Source organism: Myxocyprinus asiaticus, chromosome 2, assembly GCF_019703515.2.
Source record: "Myxocyprinus asiaticus isolate MX2 ecotype Aquarium Trade chromosome 2, UBuf_Myxa_2, whole genome shotgun sequence".
Taxonomy (NCBI): domain Eukaryota; kingdom Metazoa; phylum Chordata; class Actinopteri; order Cypriniformes; family Catostomidae; genus Myxocyprinus; species Myxocyprinus asiaticus.
In genome coordinates this window covers 30,919,844-30,941,751 of record NC_059345.1, presented here as the reverse complement: position 1 = coordinate 30,941,751, position 21,908 = coordinate 30,919,844, and the positions used below count along the sequence as shown (strand labels likewise).

The 21,908-nt window shown below is 38.6% G+C and overlaps 1 protein-coding gene across 1 annotated transcript in view; it reads right to left on the bottom strand.

Moving 5' to 3' along the window:
- The window catches only part of mtmr10 (myotubularin related protein 10), a 54,993-nt gene that overhangs the window by 3,650 nt on the left and 29,435 nt on the right, over positions 1-21,908 (bottom strand). Inside the window, exons 6-15 of the mRNA XM_051644285.1 lie at positions 12,448-12,541; positions 6,491-6,638; positions 5,863-5,950; positions 5,476-5,564; positions 5,078-5,208; positions 4,873-4,942; positions 4,601-4,671; positions 1,054-1,226; positions 730-900; positions 38-226 (exon numbers count right to left, since the gene is read on the bottom strand). Coding sequence (XP_051500245.1) covers positions 38-226; positions 730-900; positions 1,054-1,226; positions 4,601-4,671; positions 4,873-4,942; positions 5,078-5,208; positions 5,476-5,564; positions 5,863-5,950; positions 6,491-6,638; positions 12,448-12,541 — 1,224 coding nt within the window. The remainder of the gene's footprint in view (positions 1-37; positions 227-729; positions 901-1,053; positions 1,227-4,600; positions 4,672-4,872; positions 4,943-5,077; positions 5,209-5,475; positions 5,565-5,862; positions 5,951-6,490; positions 6,639-12,447; positions 12,542-21,908) is intronic.

Sequence of the window (21,908 nt, the reverse complement as noted above, 5' to 3'; positions counted from 1 at the left end):
GGAGAGGAGACTAGCAGAGATACTGTAGAGAACACACCTTGCTGCGTCGGTGTGTGAAGGTCTTTACAGTGCCATTTTGTACGCAGGTGGCAATCTTGCCCACATACAAAGGATTGTTAAAGAGAGTCTGGTCTTTAAGACTGAACTGTTGAGACCAATCCCACACAGGAGGGAAGCGAAGAGCCTGGTCCTGCCCCAGGTGAATACTCTTGCTGCTGGCAAAATCCTGAACAGGTAAGAGAGAAAGAGGCAGAGACAGACATAGATGGTTACAATTCAGATCAGCAGCATCATAAAAGAGGATAGCCATGGCTCTAAATTCTGATTGGATGAGAAACATTCTATGCGGTTGTAAAAAACCCCAGTATACACTATGACAGGATATCAATTTCATTCTATTTTACTGCACCAAGAAGGTAATAATAACCACGTTGCTTAGCAACCGTAAATAGCCTATAGGTATGCTAATAAACTATATTTCTTAGTGGAACAAAAATCTATTGATATTATTATTAGCAGTAAACTTTTAGCATTTTGCTGTTGCTACCATTTAGAAAAGCAACAAATCTTGATTAAATAAGTCTCATCCATTAACACAAGGCCTCTCGAGGCTCACTGAATTAGTAAACTTTATTAGTATATTAGCTAGTAAATAAGGATGTTTATAGCTAAGTTAACCAAATGAACAAAACCCAAACCCAAAAACTGTCAAAAAAGGAGTAATCTAACCCGGCTGTGCTCTGCTCTTTGTCGGGGGCAGTTAAAGAGGAAGGTACTGAAGACAGGGACCCACATACTGTCACTGAGCACTGTCAGGTACACCTCAGTGAATTCAAATGCTGCTGGATACTGATTCCATAGTTGCCACACACAGTCCAGAAACAGCAGGAACAGAGGAGACTGCAGAGAGAAGGGACATGAACAATAAACAATAAAACTACAATCACATATTTGATGGAAGCCTTGAAGGTCTGTTGAACAGCGGGCCACATGCAAGTCTCCCATAAATGAACAGACAATATATTGGAATATGATTAATATAAGCTCCACAACCTCCTCTTTGTCATTCTTTTTAAGATGGTTGCAGCGGTCCAGGAAACGATGTCCAGCCATCACCCATTCCTTCTGAATCAGACCCTGAAACCCATGGAGACTCCTGCAGTGAGGATCACACATCAGCTGCACCAGAGAGGAAATCACACAACTCAAGTCCCGATCCTCCTTCTCTGTGCACACGCACACGCACACACACACACACACACACACACACACACACACACACACACACACACAAACAGACAAACGAGCTTGATCAATTGCCACTTCTCATAAGATTTATATATTCTGTCTACTGTAAGCTCATACGAAAATAATATGTCCAGGGTCCGAAATTAAAACCTGCCAAGCACCAAATGCGGGTACATTTTCTATTTGGCTGGTGAATTTCGCGGTGTCATGCGCTACTCTGGCAGGCGTTTTTGTCTTTCTATATCAGTTTGTTTCAGGTTGTAAAATACCGTAATGTTCCAGTTTTGTCCTCAAGGGGGCTCTGTTTGCCTGTAGTCAGTATGTTTGCAGGTGTTTACATGGAATGGCTCTCATTAGCTAATCCAGCTACTCATTGAAAGTTTCAGTTAGCAGTTGGGATTCCACGCTCACGTCCTTGTTTGTGTGGAGCCGGTGTTGTGTTGAAGCCGGCTGCTCTTACGAGCTCCTTGGCTCATACTTGCGCACTCTGTTTGTAGCAGATTACCGCTAGCAGAGCGCTAATTCACTTCATACAGACTACATATATTTAATTAAACAGCAGCAGTTTAATAATCACTTTGAGTCATGTAACAACCGGCTTTTCTGGAGATGAAAACTTCCATTAAGACAAACAGAAACGGAAAGGGCTTTCGCTGTAAAGCCCTATTCGGACAGGATTAGTTTTACATGGGGACGTGGGGTTATGCAATAATTACCAGAGTTTCTCAGCAATTTTAATCCGGTGCGAATCGGTCATGTCAGTCATTTTTTCTGACGTTTTACGGACTGAGCGTTCCCGTGCCGATAAAAATTACAGCGTGTTTTACCTACTATAAAACGACCTGTAAAAATAACTCCTGGTAATATTAATCCATTATGAATTGACATGTTAGTAAAAAGCCCATAAATTTGCACTTTCTAGCCATTGAGCCCTTTAAATATCACAGTTTAAGTTCTCAGAGAGCCTGAAGTGGATGTTGGTAAAGGGAAGACACCAGAAAATGTAAGACGTCCTTCACAACTTCAGATAATGCTGGCTGTTGCATTTGCACTGATGCATGTTTTTCTGCATGTTTGGACTGATGAGTGTTTATTTACCCATGTAAAAGAGAAACGAGCAGTTTTTTATTATGATTTGAGCAGAGTGAATGTGGGAAAGTGTTGAGCCCCACCTTTCAGAACATAAAATTACATAATGTGTGAAGGGATTGTCCATTTTTAATTCAAGAATAATATAAGATTACAGGGTTGTTAATCTCACCACTTCTGTTGTATTTAGCCCGATATTCCAATCAATTTCTTCTAATAATCACAGATACAGTATATGCTCATGTTTAATATTTCCTGCATAATTAATCAGCACAGCATACATTTTCTAATAGGTCAGTTATGCATGACAGCAGTGTTTAAATGCTGTAGACACACCCATATCTGCAATTTTTACAGACATCGCTTATCCCATGCAAGGACATAGATTTTTCTTGAACATTGGGGGGGCTTGCAGCATGAAGCATTTACATTTTTCCATTGATCATGGTATAAATATTGGGAGGGGGGGGGGGGGTGTACTTGCTTGTTTTGATTATTGGGGGTTACCTCGTGTCTGTAAAATCCACTTTAATAAAGTGCAAATAAATAAATAAATACAATAAATTGGCCTGTAAGAAATCTGACTTGCTGGTAAATTTTTTCATCTACCAGCCACCTTGGCTGGTGGGCTAAAAAGTTAATTTCGGACCCTAAATATGTCTATCAATTACTTTAATTGTGTAACGATTGCTGGAGGAAGTCAAGAGAGCAGAATCCATGTGCAGCTTTATTTCATAAGAAAACAAGTCCAGATATAAAACCTTGGAAAATACAGGAACAAAACAAAACAAAACCAAAACTCGGGAACAGAACAAACATCACATCCATGAAGGGTAACAGGAACAACAACTGACAATGACTGAGCAAACACAAGGACGTTATATACACTAGGGCAAACAAGGTAAACGAGAAATAGCTGGGAACAATCAGGGCAGGAACCAGGAACAGAGACACAAGAAGGTAAACACAAAACTTCAAACTAAAAGTCACTAAACTCCTAGCGGCCGCTAGGGCAAAAGTCTCAGGTGTTACAAATTGTTCTTTTATTTTCTTCATGTCTAAGGACAGCATTTGTGGCATTCTGCTGATTACCACATATACTAAATGTAATGTTTTCACTAATCTCTTATTAGGAAGGTTTACACTAATGCACTTAAAATTAAAGTCTATCAGGCCAGCCGGCAGCCAACCGTTATAACCATGATACTTAAACGTTTCACGTGTTACACTAGACTGGTGTGATCGCTTACCAACCCTGTCTGTGCAAAGTTACATCTAATCTTTCAACTCATGTCATGACTAGCTAAAAAGTAAACCCTGTTACTTCTGCTTTGTATCCAAATGAGATATAAGACAGTGACATTACATAACTACCTGTAAAATACTATTTACATGAAATCAAGTTCTGCAAATTCCAGCCACAGGAATTATGTCAATAATGCAAAACCAGAGGTTGATCTACCAAAAAAAAAAAAAAAAGTAGTCCCACCTCAAAAGGAGGATGAAATTAAATCAGTGGACAGCATTTGTTGCATAATGTTGATTACAACAATTATTTAGACTCGTCTTTTTCTTAAAAAAAAAAAAAAAGCAAAAATCGAGGTTACAGTGAGCCACTTACAATGTAAGTGAATGGGGCCAATTTTTTGAGGGTTTAAAGACAGAAATGTGAGGCTTATTTTTTTGTATTTTTTTTATAAAAGCACTTACATTGATTCTTCTGATAAAATTGGCTATAACTTTACACAGAAAAGGTTAGTAAGCCATTTTATCACACTAAAATAATGTTAACATGCATATTGTTTACGTCTTGTGGCTATACTTTTGTATTTTAATGTTTATGGATTGGCCCCATTCACTTCCATTGTAAGTGCCTCACTGGAACCCAGATTTTAGCTTTTTTTATTTTAAGAAAAGGAGGGGCAAGTCAAAATTAATTTTTGTGGTAATCAATATTATGCCACAAATGCTGTTGATTGAGCTTAACTTGTACTGAACCCAGAATATTCCTTTAAATCCTTTGGCCCACTTACCTGGCAGACTTCCATTGCAAGTATATTACTGTAAATGCATTTTCCTTGTTATTTTGTTGTTGTTGATTTTTTACAAGTTGAGGGACAATTTTTTGTGGTAATCAACAGTCTTACAAATTACATTAACAGAAATGAAGTAGACGTTAAGTTGTACATTAACCGAAATTACAATAGGATGCAGCAAGGAATACAGGGTATCATAACTGTACTGCAGACCACCACTTACTTACCTAGTAGTATGACAGAGACGTGTCTGCTCTCTAGCATATAGACTACCTCTACTGCATGCCTCAGAAATGTCCTGCAAGAAGCCCACATACCACAAAAATTTTACAAGTGTACACAGCATCTGTATCTGAGTAGAGAACTGTCAAAATGCACAGACTAAAACACCTACAATGTGCCAACAAAAAACCTATGCCTGTTTCCAAGAATTTCTGGCACAAGTTCAAACTGTTGAGAGCTCAAACATGCTGTCTGGTGACTACTGAGCGTTTCATACCTGACATACTCCATCCATCTTGAGCTTTCCAAAGATGACAGCCACTTCTCTTCAGACTCCTCAAAGGACTCTGCACATGCATATAAACACAAAACAAGCATTACGACAGAAAAACTCCTGACCCTACTTTTAGCTTGGTAAGGACGACCTACAGTAAGGCGAGTCTCATTCACTCAAGTCTCTCTTGCTAAATGTCCTGGATTACCTAGAACACAGATCTGACGCAGTTTCAGAAGAGCGGCTTGAATATCTTGTATGTTTGGGAGGTTTTTGTCCAGATCTGACTTGAACACGTCACTGCGCAGCGGGTGGCTTTTAGTTATGGCACTGGAAATCCTGCAGAATAACAGAGGAATGTTTCCTTTAATGGATTTCAATCAAAAACAATAATTTGGTAACCTCACTGGGCTGTTGAGCCAGAATTTCAAGCACATGCACCACATTTTAATTACATTTAAAACAGAAATTATTATACAATTATTTGGGAAAATAACTGCTCCACAGAAATGTCATATATTCTCTTACAATAGTCTGTCTGATTACTGCTTCAATTATCCAAACCAAATCTGCTTCCCTTAATCATTTTCTGCCTCTCATTCTCACCTCTGCTCCACCTTCCTCTGCTGCTGCGGGTCACTGATGTTTGACATGCGGACCAGAGCGCTCCCGCTGGGGTGATTCCAGCACCATAACTACAAACCAAAGCACACACACATTTACTCTTCAATCCAAGCCAAATGTCTAAGATGGGCCTACATATTACAGTGAAGCACAACTTTTAACATACACTCTCTGCAAATCCATCAACTAATTTGAAGCTCTAAAAGTCATAAAAGTCTTGGTCTTTCATTCTGCAATGTTTTAAATGACACTAATTGATGGCTTTTTCTCAGAGTTAAAAGAAAGCAGGCTTAGGTAGTAAAAGTGATTTGTAGATTTCCTCCCCTCTCACTCCAAAACCAATAATCCAGTCCGGACCACGGCACTCACCGGGATACGCTGGGAGATAAAGCAGCAGGCGTAATGCTTCACATCCTGATCTGCAAGAGATACCGGAACCACGAAGAACTCTGGGAGACTGCAAACAGCAGGAAAAACTCATTAAATCTCAGCACACAAGAATCCACTGACACGACTACTGTCAAGCACAATAAAGTAAGATCAAGACAGTGTCAAGGACGTGGTTCATCTTATTACTTCTTTATGTCAGTACTATAACTGCAATGAACTGATACTAACTTTGTATGTGGATCAGAGAGATCAGTGCTTTCACTCCAGAGGATTACTCTAGAAAGCACAACATTCCTGTCTGTCTGAGCAGATTCACATGAACCTCCCATTATTTAATCAGTAATCTCCAATCATCCTATTAAACTATTTACTGTATTAGCATGACTATTTCACTTATGATTCAACAGTAGACATTTATACTGCATACACACTCATAACTTTGTTTCCGTCTCATATTTAATTATTTTATCATGCTTAACACAAAAACCTTTGTGTCGCTGGCTACGTGAAGGTTATGAATTTAAGATGCAACAATGATTTTAAGCCTAAACTGTTTATAATCCAAGCTGTTTCCAAAATAAATCAGTATTTACATGTAAGCACTCACCTGGGCGAGATGAAATAACCTTGATTGATAGTACACACCCTCCATTCTGAGGCACCGGTGCGTTTGATTTCTCTGTCCCAGTCAGAGGAGCAGTCGAACAAGGGTGTCTGCAACCCGCCACCAGGGTCAACACCATTCACCCGCTCACCTAAACAAATTACACATGTGCATGCTCAAACCACAATGGAGGGATGCAAACTCATGAGGGGTGAATAAGGTGAGGTAGTCACATGTGGTCTCTGCAGGCATGTTTAACATTTTTTTTCCTTTTCTTTTTTTCAGAATAAGCTTTAAATACCCACTTAATGTTATTTTTATTACTAAAATGTAGAAAAATTTAAATATACAATTCTGGCAAATTAGTGACAAATATAAAGGGCATCTTGCTGAGGAGCACTTGATTCTGTTTCACACATGATAACAAAAACGGAGCAGAAATAGGTCCATTTAATCATTTACAATTATTATTAGCCATTCTAAATGCAAAATGAAGCACTTGACCAGCTTATTAAACAGTTTTAGGCCTGTCGCGATTATGAAAGAATGTATTATTAAGCTTAATCAACAGCATTTGTGGCATAATATTGATTGCCACAAAAATTAATTTTGACTTGCCTCTCCTTTTCTTTAAAAAAAAAAAAAAATCTGGATTCAAATGAGGCACAATTGAAGTGAATGATGCCAATCCATGAACGTTAAAATACACATGATTTAAGTGTGATAAAATCTCTTATTAACCTTTTCTGTGTAAAGTTATTGCCAATTTTACAACTTCGTTACCATGACGATGTAATGATTATTGTGCACTTCAAATTCCAATCACATTTTACTGTCCAATTACCCGCAAAAATATAAACAAGGATTTTAATAGTGAACGCAAAGTGCTCCGGTTTCACTTTCATCTATAATGTTTGTGTAATGTCAAATGTTCTTGGTCAATTGGGTTCATACACACAGTGTTAATGACAAGCAGTGACTTAAGAGACGCCTGCTCACTCTACAGTATTTCTGCGGAGATGATAGAATGCAGAAACACAGAAACTTTAAGGTCTTCCTTTATGCAAAATAAGGACTCATGGGTTTAATAGAAAAGCCTTAAAATAAATAATATGTGAAAGTAACTTTAAATATAATATAATATAATAGCTATTCAGGTTGGCTAGGTTTCAAAAACAACAGTGTAAATGTAAAATGGACCAAGATTAAAGTTGACCAAAAAGAGAGACTATTTTGATATTTTAAGTACTATTTTCATGTCATTCATAAGATTTTAAAGCCTTAAAGGAAATCCTGTCTCCCTATTTTATTACATCCAGGATTTTTCCTGCATAGAGAATTATGAGGAGGCCACCTCCGTCAAATTTCGTGCCGCCTCCGACTGTCGACGAAACACAGAGGCGCCAGCGTGATCACCTGACTTTTTCCCTGATAACAGCAGAAAGAAATACTCCGTCATTTTTGGTCATACAGATAAGAGTAAGACATAATTTGACACTATAAAGGGTTTACTTTTATTTGTGTACACTCACAATAACAGCAAAACCTTGTAGTTTTGTAAAATAAAGAAATCATACAGGATGCACTTTCTGCCGACTCGGTCTCTGTGAACTTCTGTCTGGAGTGCGTCAGGATAATTAACTGAAACTCAGCGCATACTTGCCTCGCAGACATGAGAAATATGTCTATAGAATGCTTGAATTGTCTACTTTTAATGAACCAATTTAAATCGAAAACAAATATTCTCTGATTGTGTAATCCATATGAAACCAGCGAGAGGTACATTCTTTCCCGTTTGAGCTCATTATCGTTTTTGGAAGAAAACACGTCGTGAATTTACCTCAGAAGAAGAGCGTGATCCGATACGGCCTAACACAAAATGTCTCTCACAAAAGTTAATTTTGTGAGCAAAAACTGGAGTCTACAAAATCTATTGTGTGTTTCATGGCCTTATTTCAGTGACTTAAAAATTACTAACCACGCATAATCTTGATTTTCTCAAAAATGCAAACATGTACATCTTATGTTACAACACTGCTGAGAAAGTGATGCAGTTTATTTATTAATTTTGTTAATTATTCATGCTTGACATGATGACTATAATCATGTCAACTGTATCTGGGCAAAATTTTGTATTGTTATCTCAAAGCAAATTATGGCATTTGGAACCAAGGTAGCCTTTTTTATCAAAAGTCCAATAAAGTCCAATCTACTGAACCTAAGAACTACTTACATTTGTAAATGCCACAAACCAGAAACATAATTACATAAAATAAGTAACAAGTAATAAGATCCAGCACTTTTTCAGTTGTGTGCATGGTAAATCAAGACCTGTCAATCTAAGCGATCAGTCCAATCCAAGCTGTAAAACAGTGGCCGACTGGTCTCAACACATCGTCCCTTCCCACCATACCCACACACATACCTGAGATCAGAGATGATCTTATTATCGGTTTAAGAGGTTAATCAAGTTTGCTGTTTGTTAACTATAAATGAACACATTAGCTGTTTTGTTGTATTTAATTAATGTTGAACAGGTTAGCTTTTTTAATTAAATATGCTCCAAGTTGATAATTGTCATTGTCTTCAAATCATCTAATTATTAGAACACCTCAAATATGTTGCGTGTAAGTGTTTTCTTCAGCCAGTGGAAGGCATAGTACAAGTCTAAGTGTGCACATGATCAGGATGGTACCACCTCTGCCTCATTTTGAGCCAGGAAAAACCCTGACATCACTCCCAAGTCAGACAATTAATCATCATAATCATGATTATTTTTTTGACAATTAATCGTCAGCCAAATTTCATAATCGTGACAGCCCTAATCGGTTTATTTTCTTCTGTCTTGTGTTGCCAAATACATTTTATTGTGATAACAGACACCCACATATCAAACATACCAGAAGAAAAAAACTCTTTATATCCATTTGCATGGCATATTTCGAGTTCAGAATAGCAATTTCCCCAAAACATTTGTAGTTTGCATTATTGCCAGCATCACTTGTGCTCCAATAATTATGACCAGGTTAACTCTTATTTCTTAAAACTACATGTTACAATGCAGCTCAATAATGGCAGCTATATAAATCTTTATATAGGCCATGCTATTCATAACCAGCACTTTGTCAACAGGAACACTTTACATTCCCTGGAAAGTCTTCTCATGACTTGACTTGCATGCAGGCAGAATGTATTGACAGCTCAGCTAAATTTGGCAGCTCGAGGAAACAGTGCAAATCATTTGCGCAAAAGTCACAAGTGCATGGGTAACACTTTACAATAAGGTTCCATTTGTTAACATTAGTTACCAACGTTAGTTAACATGAACCAACAATGAACAATACTTATTAAGCATTTATTAATCTTAGTTAATGTTAATTTTAACATATACTAATATATTTTTAAATCAAAAGTTGTATATGTTAACATCAGTTAATGCACTATGAACTAACATGAACTTACAATGAACAATTGTATTTTTATTAACTAACATTAACAAAGATTAATAAATGATGTAACAAATATATTGTTAATTGTTAGTTCATGATACCTGATGCATTAACTAATGTTAAAGAATGGAACCTTATTGTCAGGGGACAATATTTTGGGGGATTTTTACTTTACTTGAGTGCAATTTAAACAGAATACTTGTACTTTTACTTAATTAAATTTCCAAAGAAAAAAATAGTACTTTTTACAATTTTATTTAAACTTGAAAAGTACTCATTATATTTTTGTAGATAATTTTCTTACATCTTACTGGATTGAAGTTGCCTTTTCACTGTATCCGACAAACGACAGATGACAGACTAGAGGTCAGTCATTTCAAATGGAATGTCACACGGCGGCTGTGTGGAGTTCCGACCATCTGCAGAGGCGGAACTTCGAATCTGATTTGAGCTTTGGATACACTGAAATATTTGTGCAACTAGACCATATGTGACCACCCAACTGAATGTGATGTATTCATTCAAAACTATGAGCACAAAGTGAGAAACACTGACAGCTTTTGTCCTAAAATTTATTCTAAACACCTTCTACTTCTACAGATTGTACAGTTATGAAGTCAAAAATGACAATTCACGTTGCAAATATATAACAAAAGGCTTTTGTAATTAAATGTGTACATGTCATTTATTTCTACACTTACCTTCATATTTTAACCATATCTATGAATTTCTACTCCCTATTTGCTGAATTATTATTGTTGATGTTGTTAGGCAACTATTAATTATAATACCTATAAAACCAGCAATGATAACGATAATAATAATAGTAATAAAATAATGGAATCTGAGTAAATATTAATTATGAATTTTATTGAATTCATCCATCTACTCAACAGCAAGGTTTGTTTGGTAGCAAACTTCAGAAAACAATTCACAAAACCAACATTACTAACTTTCTTCAAAGCTTCATTTGAATTTTTTTTATCTTTATGTCTGAAGGGGCTGGGTGCTCTGACATCTCAATTCGTTAGTGCTTTCTCCCATTCAACGAACATTGCGTGAACATTTTTACAAAATAAAATTGTGGTTCATTACACTCTCAGGGCAGTTCCGAAGTGAAATGTCCACGTTGTGGTGCTTAAAGCAAGTGAAATGTTCTCCTGAACAGATGAGGTTTTTAAGGTTAATGTTCTATCAAGATTTAAATCAACAAAACCGACCTCCCTTCCCTAAATCTTAAAGGAATGTTTTGGGTTCAATACAACTTAAGCTAAATTGACAGCATGTGACAATGTTTATTACCACAAAAACTTATTTCGACCTCCTTTTCTTTAAAAAAGCAAATATCAAGGTTACAGTGAAACACTTAAAATGGAAGTGAATGGGTCAATAAAAGTGAACGTAGAGAATTTTTGGAGGGTTTAAACACAGAAATGTGAAGCTTATAATTTTATGAAAGCACTTGCATTAATTCTTCTGTTAAAACTCATGTATTATTTGAGCTGTAAAGTTGTTTAAATTGTCATTATTACAGTCCTTTTAGAGTTTGTTGACATTACATTGTCATGGTAATGAAGTTGTAAAATTGCCTATATCTTTACACAGAAAGGGCGAACAAGTGACTTTATTACAATAAAATCATTTTTACACACATATCCTATATGACTTGTGGCATCATGAGGAAGTTAAATTGTGGATATATTGAAGCAACTTCTCAAGACATCAGCCAGGAAGTTAAAGCTCGTCGCAAATGGGTCTTCAAAATGGACAATGACTTCAAGCATACCTCCAAAGTTGTGGCAAAATTACTTAAGGACAACCAAGTCAAGGTATTAGAGTGGCCATTACAAAGCCCTGACCTCAATCCAATAGAAAGTTTGCGGTCAGAACTGAAAAAGCATGTGTGAGAAAGAAGGCCTACAAACCTGACTCCGTTACACCAGTTCTGTCTGGAGCAATGGGCCAAAATTCCAGCACCTTATTGTGAGAAGCTCGTGGAAGGCTACCCAAAACATCTGACCCAAGTTAAACAATTTAATGATACCAAATATACTAACAAAGTGTATGTAAACTTCTGACCCACTGGGAATGTGATGAAAGAAATAAAAGCTGAAATAAATCATTCTCTCTACTATTATTCTGACATTTCACATTCTTAAAATAAAATAGTAATCCTAACTGACCTAACTGTCACTGAAATATGACAGTCGTCAGAGACAGTAAAAAGGCGACTTAACAAACCAGTTGAATTTAACAACATCCTCTCATATAATCTCCTCTCTTGATTTCATTCTAGCTAGAAAAAAAGTTACTTTTTTAATACTTAAGTACAATTTAATATGAATACTTTTTTACTTTCACTCAAGTATGTTTTTGGCTAGAAACTTGGACTTTTAATTAAGATTTTCACTCAGTATCCATACTTTCACTTAAGTATTATTTCTGAGTACTTTTTACACCCCTGCTTATTGTAAAGTTCACCAGCGCATGCATGTGCGTGTGTTTTCATACCCGTTGATCCATGGTATCGGTTTCCGACATACTCGAAGCCGAAGAGTAGCTGTGGGTCAGCCGGGTGGGAATAATGAGCGATAGCCAGACATACCTGTGAGAGAACATCACATTCACATGAACGTAGGCACATGCTGATATTACATGACTAATACTCAATGACCTTCACTGATCGTTTCACTGTCATTGTCTCAGAAAACAGAAATGCAATATAATTACAATAATTTCCCGTCTTCTTTTTTAAGAGACTTAAAATAATTTCTGCCCAATTTTACCCTTGGAAATTCCAAGCTTTTACAGCGACATGACTTGCTTTTCATTATTCATATATTAAACGATGTAGTTTAATACATGTCTCTTATCATGACACAGGCATCTGGCAGAGAAAACTAGCCTATGTTTAAAAAATTTGTATTCTTAAATTAAAAAAAAAATACTGTGACACTTCTACCACCCAATGCTTGGGACTAGAGAACAACACATACTTTATTGAAACTCTTGGCACAAACCACTGCTAATAATGTCCACCCCCAGGGTCAGCACGGTGTCGTTTGGGAATTTTTCTGCCTTTTCTATTGCTTGTCTGCTTTCCTGAACACCTGTTGGTCAGCTTCCCTGTTTATTCATTCAAAACATCTTTTCTTGGCTTAGCTGTAGGATCCAGGAATCGACATGCTTATTAACACTGTATGAAGAGCTTGAGCTGGGCTACTACACACTTAATATACATTTTTACAGAAAGCAAGAGAAATGTGTTTTACAGCCCCTACATTTAACACAGATGAGTCTTTAAATTGCAGATGTGTTTTTGGCATGACTGACGTCTCACTCGGATGGGAAACAATACAATGGAATAAAATAATCACTCCAATTTTGAGGAAGAGAAACTTATGCATGTGAAGCAAGCAACAGCTTTGTAATTTTCAACTGGATATTATAAAATAACCGTGTGTTTTCCACCACTCATAAAGAAAAACATGGAGTGCCCATTCATTAACCGTGCTCACTAATTAGCCATGGTTCCCCTCACAAAGACGGCACATTCAAACCAAAAAGCAAAAGCACTATACCAGTCCAGCACTCCAAGACACATGTGAGAACACAGACTCTCATACTGTAGGCCACATTAATTGACATTTAGTTTAAGCTAAGAGGCTTAAGAAACTGACACCCAGTACATTTTCATGGGGTGTCCATAAAACTTAAATAACACCTAAATATGAAGCGGTGTGTGTTTCAATGGGCACCAGAAACACACTCTACTTGCCCTTCACGTAAGCTTGCATATCTTAGAGTTCACTTGCACTGAGGAACAAAAAGTGTCAGAGAAGCTCTGGAATGGATCTGTAGGATAAATTCATGTGTTTGCTAAGCGCTCAGAAATTGAGAATCATGCTCAATGGGCTTTTTGTTCTTGTTTTTTTGTGGCGCTTTTCTTGCCCCTCTCTCCCCCTTCCTTCACACATTCTCAGGAGTTGGCAGAGTGTCTAGAGTTGAACTCTGGTACCTCTCTTTTCAACCTCCCCCTTTACTTCACTCCAGTCCTTCCCTGTTGTTCCCCTCCAGTCTTGGCTCTGTAGCTGAGAATATTAGGTAGGTAACTCAGGTGAAACGCTCTGCTTCCTTCATATTATGAGCCATAACGGTCTTACATTTTCCTATTAGAGAAAGGAAACCTCCCTTTTCCTCTTTCAAAAACATAAACATGTTTCAGTGCTGCCTTTAAAGCTGAAGTGTGTAATTTATGTGCCAAAAGCACCACCAAACGAAATAGCAAAATATCGATTGTTGCGGTGTTCGGCTGATAGGTATGCTCAAACAAACAGAGCAACATTTTGATAGTGTCACAGATCCAAAGTGTTTACACTTTTCAGGGAATAAACATACAAATGACTTAAAGAAATAGTTCACCCAAAAATGAAAATTCTCTCATTATTTACTCAAATTCATGCCATCCCAGATGTGTATGACTTTCTTCAGCTGAACACAAATGAAGATGTTTAAAATAATATCTGATGTCTGTAGGTCCATACAATGTAAGTTAATGGATGCCAGACCTTTAAAGCTCCAAAAAGCACATAAAGGCAGATTAAAAGTAATCCATATGACTCCAGTGGTTTTCTGAAACTATGCAATCACTTTGGGTAAGAAAGAAATCAATATTGCAATCCTAATTTACATGAAATCTCCACTTTCGCAATGTAAAAGTAAAGGTGAAAGTGCAGATTTATAGTTTCTCAACCACACCTATCATATCGCTTCTAAAGATATGGATTTAACCACTGGAGTCATATGGATTACTTTTATGCTGCCTTTATGTGCTTTTGGAGCTTCAAAATTTTGGTCACCATTCATTTGCATTATGAGGACCTACACTACTGAGATATTCTTCTAAAAATCTTTGTGTTCAACAGAAGAAAGAGTCATTCCCATCTGGGATGGCATGAGGGTGAGGAAATGATGAGAGAATTTTCATTTTTGGGTGAACTATCCCTTTAAGGGGTGATTACACTACACTTCGTGCTCCTCCATTCCCTTTTAAATGCTTCCGAAGGCGGGAGACCGGAAACGCAAGCGAAGGAATTTTGCATTCGGCTGCAGCTCAGACTGCACTGCATTCTCAAAGCCTAGTGCTGGCACCTTTACTTTTAGTTGTGCATATTAAGCTGGGATAGAGGAAAGTATTTAACATTGAAAACATTACACACATCAGCTTTACGAATCTAGTGACTAATCAGTGATGACTCATAATTCCACAGATACTGTGGAAACCATTCATTGCTACAGTAATGGCCAATCAGGGCCTGTTATGCTACATGAAAGAGAAACAGGAGGCTGTTATGTATGGGGTTACTTTTGTGCCAATTGTTTTGAACGTAACTTTTCAAAAAACAAATACAAATATAAACTGAAAATGAATAAAAGCAAACGGAATCTGAAAAAAATGCATTCAAAAGGCAAAATTTACACTTAGTCTTCAAATAAACTGCATACTTTAATGAAATTCTCTGCTTGAGTTCACTGATCAGGACTTACGAATGCACTGCTCGCACATTCAGTCACGCTTCCAAAGATTTCATTTATGCTCCCGGAGTTTTCATTCGCAGTTCTGACACAAAACTCTTGTGTGTGCAGGGCTAACAAAGAGGAGTTCTCATTAGCTTGTGAGATTGTGAGTGACAGCTTTTGACCTGGGAGTTCACCTAGAAGGGGCTCTGGTTCAGGTTTTGCATGTAAAAGTGTGAGAATCTATTAGCGGCTTCATAATTAATTAGCGTTTAGTGATATATTTAGGTGCTTGTTTTTGTATTTTATCTGTATTTTTTTCCTATGACTATTTTGTCGAGATAATTTGAGGAGCAACACGGACAAATGCCTTAATCGTCATCAGCAGGACACTCGAGGCAGCCTGAGGTAAGTCAGTGTAATTAAGACAAGCTATTAAATAAATAAAAGTTAATGTTAGATGACAGAGAGGGATTTTTTCTGAAATAGTTTTGCTTTAGTAACATTTCCTTTTGTGTTCCATGAAAGAAAAAAGGTAAAATACTGTATATGGGCTTGAAATAAAATGAGGCTAAAATTTAACCATTTTTGAGAGCAGCCACATCCAAAAGCAGTTTGTAGTGTTTTACTATAATCTCATTCCTTCTTATTTAACAGTTTTTCACAAACACAACTGACCCAGAGGATGGAGTGGTGGTACCAGAGATCCATTGAACAATCAGACTTGAATCTAGCTATTCTGCATGGATTAATGAATCACTTGACATCACCTTTGAAAGGCCTGGAGCTCCAGACAATATCTTACTGTGATATTATGCAGACTACGTTCTACTAAATTTGTTTTGAGTTCTAGATTCAAACGAACACAATTCACAAGTACACAAGCAGTTACACTTAATTAGTCTTTAACTGACTCTTTATATATGCAAGTCTCTGACTAGCATCCCGACAAATAAATGTTAATGCCTGATATTGCACTCAGTACCACATTACTACAGAATGCATACTTGGAAAGGAAACTGCTTATGTTACAGATACAGTACATCATTAGGAAGGACCCTTGCATCAGGCACATTCCATTTCAAATTCAGGCTACATTTGTTTGACATTTCTTATATTAACATCCTTTATGCTTATAAAAATACTTGAGACCATTTGAAGATATAGAAAATCATTAGTCTATTTGTTGGCTTAAAATAAAAGTAAATATCTGTTCATCTTTCAGCTGCTTTAAGAGAAAGAATATGGAACTTAATCTCTAGACCAGACACGTGAGTTTTCTGGATGATAAATTATGATTGTCAATTAATGACTAAATGAACATGAATGATATTTCTCTAGCTTGAATTTGCACTTTTTTTTTTTTAGCTATTTTATTTCAGTTGTAAAACAGTGGTCTGTTACTGATGCTTGAGGTTCAGACATTTCAAATGATAAATGGTTTGTCCTGATTAATTAAATTGTACTTGACAGTGAAATGTACAGTATAGGAACACTGAATAAAAAGAACGTAAATGTGTCCTCGTGAACGTAAATGTTAAATGGTGTAATGCATTAAAAAGCAATGTGTATATTATGTACTGTATATTGTGTTTTGTTGTCTGTATATTGTGTACAACGTATGCATTATGTAATATTGTGTAATACGGTATGTGTGCATATTGTTCAGTGAGTGTTGTGTTTTCTGTATATCTTATATATTATCTTGTAACTATGAGATGCAATGCTGGTACAACTGCACTAATAAAGTGATTTGATTTCTATAACAATTTTAATCAAATTAAATTCTTTCAAACTTTAAAATCAATCATTCAGCTGGTTTTGTAGAAACCACATTTGAAGCAGTGAACACCCATGCAATGCAATACCATTGAAGGTCTACAACCTGTGAAAACAAGCTCCATGCTTGATAAAGATTTTCATAATCTGTTTCAATTCTTCAGAATTAACGGGAAAAAAGTGCAGCACATGTGCTAACAATGGGGTAGTCATGATGACGGCATTTATCCATGCTGCTCCTGAAAGCTAATCATGACAAAATACAGATAACGTACAAAAACAAGCGCCTAAATATATCACTAAACACTAATTAATTATGAAGCCACTAACAGATTCTCACACTTTTACATGCAAAACCTTAACCAGAGCCCCTTCTAGGTGAACTCTACTTCCAGGTCAAAGAGCTGTCACTCACAATCTCACAAGCCAATAAAGACTCCTATTTGCTAGCCCCGCCCACACAAGAGTTTTGTGTCAGAACTGCGAATGAAAACGTCTCTGTTACTTACGTAACCTCGGTTCCCTGAGACGAAGGGAACGAGACATTGCGTAGCTACGCATATGGGGAGTGCCTTCTTACACGACCTAGTTGAAACCTCTCTACAATAACGGCAATTTTCTAATATTGGCTATGGTGTTTGAGCCCCGCCTGTTTTGACGCGAAACTGTCACTGAAACTTTGACAGGTGCACAAACACCATTTCCTCAGAAGTTCTGACTGAGAACAAGAAGCGCATCGCTCGTGCCTCAAGAACTCAGAATCTTGTAGTGCGGCTAGCGTTCACAATGTCTCGTTCCCTTCGTCTCAGGGAACCAAGGTTACGTACGTAACCGAGACATTCCCTTACGACTCAGTACACTTGACATTGCGTAGCTAAGCATATGGGGAACAGAATCCCATCACGCCACACTACACGACATAACTTCCCAGAGAGGAAACATGGCACTGCAGTCTTGTGGGACGGCGACCGACATGAGTATGCCGCAGTGAGTGATCCTCATGTTGGCCAGGAGGAGAGCACTCATAACGAACATATGAACAATAGTCATACTGAACGAATTGTATGCTCCTTATGAGCCCAGTTGGGAAGGGAGTTTATTTATAATGAAAGTGCTTGCAACTTTATGGTAAATTATAACAGCCTGAATGCAGGCGGTTGTGCAAATGATGGGGAGCCCATACTTAAAGGGAAGGGCATAAGTATATATATATTTGGCCAATGAATAGCAAGTGCTCTAAACAGAGAGGACTTGTGAAGAAAGAGACGTTACATCTAGGTTGTAAAACCTTGCGAATGTGTTTTGAGAGGACAATCCTGCTGCAAAACATATGTCTTGTAAGGACACACCATTCATCCAAGCCCACGAGGAGGCCATACCTCTAGTTGAGTATGCTTTAACACCAATTGGGCAAGTCTTACCCTGTGACTCATAAGCCAGGGTAAATGCACTGACAATCTAGTGAGAGAGCCTTTGCTTGAAGAAGGACATTCCTTTTGTGCATCCTCCATAGCATATAAAGAGCTGATCAGACAGTCTGAACTGGCAAGTATTCTCAACATATGCAAGTAGTGCCCACACAGGGAATAACAAATGCAATGATTGTTCCTCATCCGAATTAAATGGAGGAGGGAAGAAGGCCTGAAGGTGAACCACCTGCGCTTTGACAGGCGTGGTTAGGACCTTGGGTACATAGCCTTTCCTGGGTTTGACAGTAGCTCTTAAAAGAGCGGGGCCAAACTCCAAACATGAAATTGTCGACTGATAGTGAATGCAGGTCACAGACCCGTTTTACTGAGGCCAGAGCTAGCAGTAGTGCGGTCTTAACAGAGAGCATGCACAGTTCAACAGTGTCCAAAGGGGGGCCCTGTGAGAGCTTTTAGAACTAAAGCCCCAAGTCGGGACTGTAGCCGGCCGAGGTGGGTTTAATCGTCTTGCTCCTTTAAGGAACTTTGTGATTAAATCATGCTTGCCTATAGAGGTGCCGGCTTCATGTGCGTGATACGCAGATATAGTTGCCACATACACTTTGAGCATTGACGGGGTGAGTCCTGTGTCTAATCGCTCTTGAAGAAATATTAGAATTTCATGTATGGGGCAGTTTACTGGGTCCTTGCCATGTAAGAGACACCAATCAGTGAACACCTTCCATTTTAGTGCAGAGGCGTCTCATGGACAGTGCTCTGGCCTGTAAAAAAGTGTTCATGACTGAACGTATCAGTTCTGGTGCGTGTAGTGTGCCCGTTCAGGGGCCACACATGCATGTTCCACAGATGGGGCTGGGGATGCCAGATTGTGCCTTGCGCCTGAGGTGGTATTTCCCATGGTGAGCCGTACAACATCTCCATCATTTCTGGAAACCATGGCTGGTTGGGCCATTTCGGTGCAACTTAAAGATCCGTTTCCTTGTCCTCTCGGACTTTGCATATGACAGAGTGAATAAGGCATATCGGGGGAAACGCATATTTGCGTTTCACTGGCCATTTGTGTGCCATTGCATCCATTCCCAATGGGACTTGGGACTTCGAATACCAGAGGGGACAGTGGGCATTCTCCACTGAGGCAAATAGATTGATTTCTGCTTTGCAGAATATTTCCCAAATCCTCAGTACTGTTTGAGCATGAAGTCTCCATTCGCCCGGTATCAGCCCTTGGCGTAACAGTAGGCCCGTGCCGTAATTCAAGTGGCCTGGGACATATGTCGCTCTCAGCGAGAGGAGATGATGCTCGCTCCATAGGAGGCGGCGACACGTCAGTCTCAACAGTGGTGGTGGGTATTCTCCACTGTGGCAAATAAATACATTTCTGCTTTGCCAAATATTTCCCAAATCCTCAATACAGTTTGAGGATGAAGTCTCCTGAATTCTGCCTTGGCTGTTTATATATGCCACAACTGTCATGTTGTCTGATTGAACCAGGACATGACAGCTCGCTATTTCTGACTAAAAAGCCTTTAAGGCTAGAATTACAGCCAATAGCTATAGGCAGTTGATGTGCCACGCCCTCCTCATACCTGTTCAGGTGCCGAAAGTCGTGCGTCCATCGCACACCGCCCCCAACCTGTGTTGGAAGCATCCGTGGTCACCACTTTCTGCCTGACAACTTGGGACTTCGAGAACCAGAGGGGACAGTGGGTATTCTCCACTGAGGTAAATAGATTGATTTCTGCTTTGCCAAATATTTCCCAAATCCTCAATACAGTTTGAGGGTGAAGTCTCCTGAATTCCACTTTGGCGGTTTATATATGCCACAACTATCATGTTGTCTGAGCGAACCAGAACATGACAGTTTGCTATTTCTGACTGAAAAGCTAGAAAAGGCTAGAAATACAGCCGATAGCTTTAGGTGCTGCGTGACAACTTGCCCCAGCATGACACCTCACTGGTAAAACGCAGGAGCTGTCCATGGTGCTAAAGCAGCTATACAGCGGCGGGATAGAGTGATGCGCATGCGCCCTTGGCACCAAACACGTCGTGGCACACGGCGCTTCAGCCAGCACCGAAGTGGTCTCATGTGTAAGAGGCCTATTGCAATGAAGGCGGATGCCGCCGCCATAAATTCCAATGCTTTCTGAAACAGTTTCAGTGGAAGAGTTCTCCCCAGTTTGAACTGAGACGGACACTGTAGAATGGCTGAGGCAGTAAGTCTCTGTGCTGTTATAAAAGCCTCTGATTGCGTCAGTAACAGCCAATTGTTGAGGTAGTTCAAGATGCGTATTCCGCTCAGTCTCAGAGGGGCGAGAACCGCATTGATGCACTTTGTGAATGTGCGAGGAGCCAGAGACAGTCCGAAGGGCAGGACTTTGAATTGATACGCTGTTCCCTCGAACGCAAATCTCAAAAACATCCTGTGATGTCATACAATTTGGATATGAAAGGATCTTTCAGATCTAACGACGCAAACCAATTGTGTGGGCGTACATGCTATAAGATCCGTTTCTGAGTAATCATTTTGAATGGGCGCTTTATGAGTGCGCGATTTAAATGTCTCGGATCCAGGATTGTCCGAAGTCCACTGTCTTTCTTTGGAACAAGAAAATAACGGCTGTAAAAATCTTTTTGTGCTTGACAATTTGGCACAATCTCTATTGCGTATTTCACGATGAGACTGTATTTCGAATCGTAACACGGGCGCATCTTCGGACTAAACCATGGAAGACAGAACACCATTGAAACGGGGTGGCCGGCATGCAAACTGGATCGTATAACCATGTACGATCGTTTTTTTGCACCCATTCTGAAATACCCATTAGCGCTCACCACGCATCCGCGTAATGGGACAGAGATCAATTTGGTTTGCTAACTGAATTTAATATAATGCATCGCTCATGATAGGGAAACGGTTGTGCATAATGAGTGTGCTTTGAAGAGGAAAAAGGGGCTCTTTAAGAATGTGTGAGCATCTTGTGCATTTGCAATGAATGCTGTATTCTTTTTTGCACTTGTTGCATTTTTTATTGCATTTATTTGAGTGCAAGACACAGAAACTTTTTGAATTTGAACAATATTGTGAACATCAATATTCCTTTCCCAACAAACAATAGTGGGGAGATGGGGAACAGTGTTTTGTGTCTCCAATCGAACCTTTTTTGGAGCAGACCCTTTCCGATTCAAAGGGTTGTGCCCATCAGGAGCACTTTTGCTGCGCTTGCCGATACACAGGTGCCGGTGAGGCAG